Source organism: Ctenopharyngodon idella, chromosome 3 (genome assembly GCF_019924925.1).
Source record: "Ctenopharyngodon idella isolate HZGC_01 chromosome 3, HZGC01, whole genome shotgun sequence".
Classification (NCBI taxonomy): Eukaryota; Metazoa; Chordata; class Actinopteri; order Cypriniformes; family Xenocyprididae; genus Ctenopharyngodon; species Ctenopharyngodon idella.
Genome location: NC_067222.1, coordinates 17,962,242 through 17,969,028, shown reverse-complemented (window position 1 = coordinate 17,969,028; position 6,787 = coordinate 17,962,242). Strand labels below are relative to the sequence as shown.

Here is a 6,787-nt window from a genome sequence, read left to right as displayed (position 1 = left end):
GGACTGAGAATATCTTAAGAAATAGGAAGACAAGAAGAAAAAAAATCTCTCCACACATATAATCATCTATTCCTTCTTCCCGTGCTCAAAAATCATGAGGAAAACACCAAAATGAGAGGATGATCAGTCCTCTTTCTATTCTTCCCACATTTATTAAATATGAGGTAATCCACTTTACCAGATATGGCAATATGGCCAAATATGGCAAAAATGTAATGATCAATTTATCAGCAGACAGTAAGATGCACTTAAGCATTTATTTCTTACCTGTCTGGAGAAATCCCGGACGAGCCCCCAAGTGTTAACACAGTAATTAGCGTCCCGAGGCGTGCCTCATCTCAGTCCTCTCAATTAGCAATTGAATGAACAATCACTCAGCGTTGAGGGAGAGTATAAAAGTCTTGTCTTTATTGTCTTTGTCTTGAGATTATATAGATGGAATACAAGCTGAGTAACATGGATTTAACCAATGAGAGATACATTACTCATATCGGATCATGATATAGAACTTGATACATACAGAAAAACAAGTCTAAATATGGTCAACTTCCGGCTGAAGGCACCATTCATCCCGGAGCAGGCTTTAGGGCCCTTTCTCCTAGACAAAGAAACAGGGACCCTTTCTAGGCTGCTTTCCAAGAAACACACTCATACATACATACATAGAGTGTACATTACAACAGATGTGTGATGAAACAAAAACAACTCTTCTCCCCTCGCACCCTTGCAGCCTTAAAGAACAGGAGAGAGAAAACAGGGAGAAACAGAGGATGAAAAGTCAGGCTGACAAGATTTATCTTACACATATTGTCCTCCTACTGTTTAATTGGCCTCTTTCCCGTCGAAACACTGATTGATCGATTACATGAGACATGATATATTTCGGTAAGTTGTACGGTATCTTTCAACATACCTTCTAATGTTCATTCATTATTAACTTGTCCTCCTTCACTTCACAGACGATGAGTGGTAGGAGAACTTCAGAATTACATGACAGTCATTCACGACACTTCATTCAACAACAGCTCGTTTCACGTGTCATCCATCATTACACCATTTCTATGTCATTGCACATGCACAGTATTTTCTACTTCTGGTTTTCAATCCGATCATGTGTTTATGTCCTATCATTTGGATTAGAACAGGAATAAACCACTCCTTCCAATCCAATCAAAATTCCACTGGGATCGAGCTCAGTCAGATCGATTAAGGTGTTTACACAAAGGCTTTTCAGTGTGATTGAGCCTTAAAACGATTACTAATGAATTATTTGGTTGCATGTAAACATAATGAAACCACATTAGTTGAACCTGATTACTTAAGATTTACACGTATGAACTTGTCGCAACATAAGCTCATTTGAAATACAAGACTCAATGCTGTTCTCTCTGTGGCCTCTGCCATGTGTCTCCATTTGATCTAATTGTGTGAAGTGGAATATAAATGAAAACTTCTTGTTTATTGATCTGTTGTATTAAAGCAATATGAGAGTGTGGGTGTTGCTGTAGTGCTGGATATCAGTCATGTGATCATCACGGCCCAATCACAGCCACCGTACTGATATTCAGATCAACAGCACTCTTACTCGTGTGGTCTGGATTAAACATGATGAAAGCAGGAAGATCCAGACCTACAGGAGTAACATTTACTGACTATTGACCGCTAAGATCCTCAGAGATTCACAACAACTAAAGAATGGAAAGAGTGTGTCAGTGAAGGTGGTTGTGAATGTGTCTAGATGTGTGTTAGTTACAGGATCAGAGAATGATACCGTTCCTCCATCATAGTCCAGACACACTCTCACGCAATCAATATCCTGATCAACAGGTCTTGAAGACCATGGATCATCATCATGCTGCACACTCCAGATATAATCAGTGTCATAGAAAGCCAATCCCTTCCTCTGGTTTGATGCTGCAGTTACTCCAAGACACCACCATGGATTCTCTTTAACCTCCACATCCCAGCAGTGTGTTCCTGAGTTAAACCCCTCTGAACCCAGAACACAGGGATAATGGTCAATTCTCTCTGGATTATCAGGAACAGGTTGATCGATCCCGGTGTTTGTCACACTGGTCAGATCATCAGACAGGATGAGCCATGGATGAGCCGTGTTTGGATCCAGAATGACAGGAGCTGATGAGACACAATCAACAGATGCTTTTATTCTGATGTTCATATAATGATCAAGAGTGAACCAACACAGATTATTATGAATTATGACACTCGTCCTGTTGATCAAACACATCAGACATGTTCCTCTGATCACTGTCAGTGCTGTTATTAGTTTCACACTCATTTTATCATCAACTACAAACATTACATTTTTGATTCAGACATTTGTGTCCATCAAGAGAAACTGATACTTTGGAAAAGTTAAAATAACAATAAATCAATGATTTATGCTGTAGATGAAAAACTGTAAGTGTGTGTCTGATCTTCAGCAGCATCTGAACATCTTCATTTTATTGCCTTTTATAGTCTGTGTGTTGGTGTAAAATAGTTTATTCTGACCGTCTGTTGTTTTGAGTTATTAATTTATTAATAATAATAATCTGAGACTAAGTTTTCTAATTGTAACTCCTCCAAACAAGCTTCAGTTTGTGTCGTGAAGCATCTATCCATCATTTCCAGCTCAGATCTTCTGCAGTCAGACTCACTGTTTTGGACGATGTCCTGCATCTTCTTCCAGACTCTGAACGGCAGGTTGCCCAAGTAACGTGGCACATGAATCAAAGCTCCAGAAGCCATCTGTGGATCCGGCTGTGAGCTCTGGACTCTGGAAGAACATTCAGGAGTCAGAACTGCAGTGGCTTTGGATCAGAACCAGAGAGACCAGAGACAGGAGCAGATCACTCACCTTTCCATTGAGACTGGAAACTCCTGCAGAACAAACACACCATTTATCATCAAGAACTCAATCAATGAACCAATGATCAACCAATGATCTGAAATCAGACCTTCAGAAAGCAGATGTCATTGGCTTTCATCATCTCCTCCATGTCTTTGATTGTGTGTGAAAGAGCTGAGATGTGTCTGTTCATCTCCTCCAGCTTCTCCTTCATCATCTGCTTCTTCTGCTCCTCTTCCTCCCTCAGTGCAGTGATTGTAGCTGCTTCTTCATCTCTGAGAAACTGACGAAGCTTCTTAAATTCTCTTTTAATCTGACGCTCTGTGTGCTCAGCTTGAGACTGAAATCAGAACACATTCACTTCAATCATCTCAATCGACACACATCAACACTTCACATCATTAATACCAGAGATAAACTCAGATACTGACATATAATGGATCCAGAAGCACATGGATCATTTACATGGATCATGCTCATCATTTACAGAAATAATAAACAGGAATCCATTATATTAAATATATCAGATCATAACTATATATAGTGATCCTACAGCTGTAATGAAAATGACTCTGATTCTGTTTCCTCACCATGATGTCTTGAACTGTTTCCTCAAACTCTTCTTTCTTTTCTTCATTGTGTTGAAGTTTCTTCTGTAAGGACTTCAGTGCTGTATTGAGCTCCTCCTAGAATTGAACAAAAATACATAAAACACCAGATTACAGTGAAGAGAAGAAGAGAAGACAATACAGTGATATGATATATCATATAATGCTGTAGAAAAGTAATTGCCCTATCCTGATGTTTTTGTGAACATTTCATACTAAATTAATTCAGAAATTAAAATCTACTATAAAACAAAGGCAGCCTGAGTGAACACAAAATACAGTTTGTAAATGACAATGTTATTTATTGAAGTAAAGTTGTCCCCATATAGTAACAAAAATCTATGGAACTGTGTTTATAATGTGGTTCAGTTGAACTAAACAACCAGTCCTGATCACTGCAGCCCTGTTCAATCAAATCAACAGTTAAATAGGACTTTTTCAACAAAGTTGGTTAAAAGGTTTTAAACAGTAACACACTATGATAAAGGGGAAAGTAACACCAGAAATAATGAAGGTGATTGAAATACATCAATCTTCACAGACATTTCAAAGGCTCTTGGACTCAAAGAACTGCAGTGAGAGCCATTATCTCCAAATGGAAAACACTCAGCACAGTATCAAACCTTGCCAGAAGAGACTCATCCAAGAAGTCACAGAAGAGCCAAGAACAACATTGAAGGAACTGCATTTTTCTACTTCCTGCTTTTCAGAAAATCGTAAAAAAGGAGGATCTCCGATCTTCAGTCTGTAAGTTGAAACTCAAACATCAAGACAATGATTCAAAGCACAGGAGTAAATCCACCTCTGAAAGGCTCAAAAAAGCACAGTTAAAGTTTTGGAGTGTCCTCCTCAAAGTCCTGACTTGAACCCAATTGAGATGATGTGGCAGGACCTTAAACAGGCAGTTAATGCTTTAAAACCCTCCAATATGGCTGAACTAAAGCAGTTCTGCAAAGAGAAGTGGGTTAAAATCCACCACAGCGCTGTGAAAGACTGATCTCCAGTTATCACAAGTGTTCAGCTGCAGTTATTGCAGTTATTGCATTGGTGATTGCATGGGTGATAGGTGTTGAATCATTTTATATGAACATCTAAAACTATTTAATATGAGACACACAAACAAAAGAAATAAGGAAATACTTTTTCACAGCAGTGTAGGTCATGTGCAGTGTTGGGGGTAACGCATTACAAATAACGTGACTTATGTAATCTTCTGTAACTCATGTAACTAGTAAAGTAATGCATTACTTTTACATTTGCAACAAAAATGTTACTTTTTAATTTTTTTTTATTTTTTTTTTAAAGTTACTTTTTCAAATAAATAACACAAGTTACTTTGTTTCCTAGGTATTGACTGACAGCTCTCCTGCCCCCATGTTGAGAGAAATCAGGAGTAATGCTGCCTTCACGTGCTATAAATCCCCGCTTCTGAAGTTGTGATTATGTAACACATTACATTCCATAACAAGTAACACAATTAGTTACTTTTTTAGGAAGCAGGAACATCGCTTGAGGGGCAGAAGGTGGTGACGGAATGTGATTTCAACCGAAGGGGAACCGGTGATGACCAGTAAATACTACCTATCGCTGTTTTCCATGTTCCTGGAGTTTGTGTAAGTATATGTAAACTGTGTGTTTACATGGCTTTTAAAAACATTGGGTGTCAGTGTTTCGTATGGCATGCGTTCGGCCGATCAGCATACACTTACGACACTGGTAGTTCATATTGAGCTGGGTTAGACACTACTCTGAAGTAGGAGCTAATTTAGTCCCTCAAAAGGTGTTCCTAGAACTGAAATCATTCCCAGTTCCTGCCCAGATAGCAAACGGATGTGGGCCACTTCAGGCAATAATGTGTCACTGCAGGCCTTCTTATGGCCCGGACAAAATGTATGTGAGCCTTAAGTGGCCCTCATGTAACATGGCAAATATGGCCCAAATATTTTAAATCACATGTGGGCCTTTTTATTTGGCACTTACGGCAATGTGTAATCTGAATGTGAGCCTAAAGTGGCTCATATGATAAATAATAAAAATGGTCCAAATATCACAAACCAAATGTGGGCCATCTTTGGAAAAAATGTGGCACAATCAACAATGACTAATCTGGGTGTAAACCAAATATGGTCCACATGCTTTATTAGTTTTGTTTATGGCTGACATGTGGCATTGCTATGGCTTGCTTGTGGCCCAAATTGGGCAAACAGGAGCGGGCCGCTGAAGTGCCATCATTCCATGCCAAAATTGGGCCAGATGAAAGTGTCTAATGTGTGCGCCAGATCTGGGCCACAGCAATTTTGCTATCTGGGTGTGGAGCAAACACGCCAAAAAGCAGGTACTTCCACCAATAGTTACAGGAACTATGAAAACGGTCTTTCCTCTGGTGGGAAAGCCCCTAATGTGATATCCTTTACATGTGAAACGAGTCATTTGTCTTACCTTATATGATGAAACCACTTCACTGATGGGTCTGAATTTATGATTGTCGTGTTGTTTTGAATCTCTGCACACTAAACACACAGGCTGTTTGTCCTCCAGACAGAAGAGTTTGAGTTTCTCACTGTGTAAACTGCAGATCTCCTCAGATCCTGATGAACTCCTCTTATTTCTCTCCTTCAGGAACGACTCACACAAGTTTTTTAATGCAAGATTAACTGGAGGTTCCTCTCTTAAGGATCTTTTCCTGCAGACAGCACACTCCTGAGTTTTCTTGATTCTCCAGAACTGTTGAAGACACTCTTTACAGAAACTGTGACTACATGATAAAATAACAGGATCCTTGAAGATTTCACGACATACAGGACAAATATAATCATCTTCAGCTGCTGAAGCCATTTTCACTGTTTGAGCTCCAACAATCTAAACTTTACTTTCACTTTCTGAACGACGATTTCAAAAATGAATATCTACGTGCTTTTGTTGAGACTCGAGTTCGACAGGAAGGGGAAATGAGTCAGTCTCTTCCTGGTAAGTGTTGTAAGAGGGTGAAGTTTATGATCACATGGGTGTGTTCAAACAGGTCACTATCAGGATGTCTTCAGGGTTAATATTAACAAAATGCATTCAAAATTAAATAGCATTGACACTCTCAAGTATAATGCTAGAAAACATTTGATCAAAAAGAACACAAGAACACAAATATTGATCATAAAAACACTCAAGGTCCTTTCTTTTTGTGTTTTATTTATTGCACTTCACAGCAACAGTGTTAAATTAACACTTTTTACTGGAAAATGGTGTCGTGTAAATGGCCACCGAAGCAGTGTTGAAGTTAATTACATAATTATGTGATTAATCAAGTGATCGACATTCATGTTTTATCCCCTCC

At 38.9% G+C, this 6,787-nt stretch overlaps 1 protein-coding gene across 1 annotated transcript; it reads right to left on the bottom strand.

Moving 5' to 3' along the window:
• Positions 1-380: 380 nt before the first annotated feature.
• On the bottom strand, positions 381-6,408 carry LOC127508151 (E3 ubiquitin-protein ligase TRIM35-like). The gene is made up of 6 exons (XM_051885841.1): positions 5,899-6,408; positions 3,442-3,537; positions 2,961-3,191; positions 2,861-2,883; positions 2,661-2,779; positions 381-2,136 (listed from the first exon to the last, which is right to left on the bottom strand). Exons 1-6 carry the CDS (start codon positions 6,292-6,294, stop codon positions 1,646-1,648), a joined length of 1,356 nt encoding a protein of 451 aa, XP_051741801.1. The 5' UTR covers positions 6,295-6,408; the 3' UTR covers positions 381-1,645.
• Between the last annotated feature and the right edge of the window lie 379 nt (positions 6,409-6,787).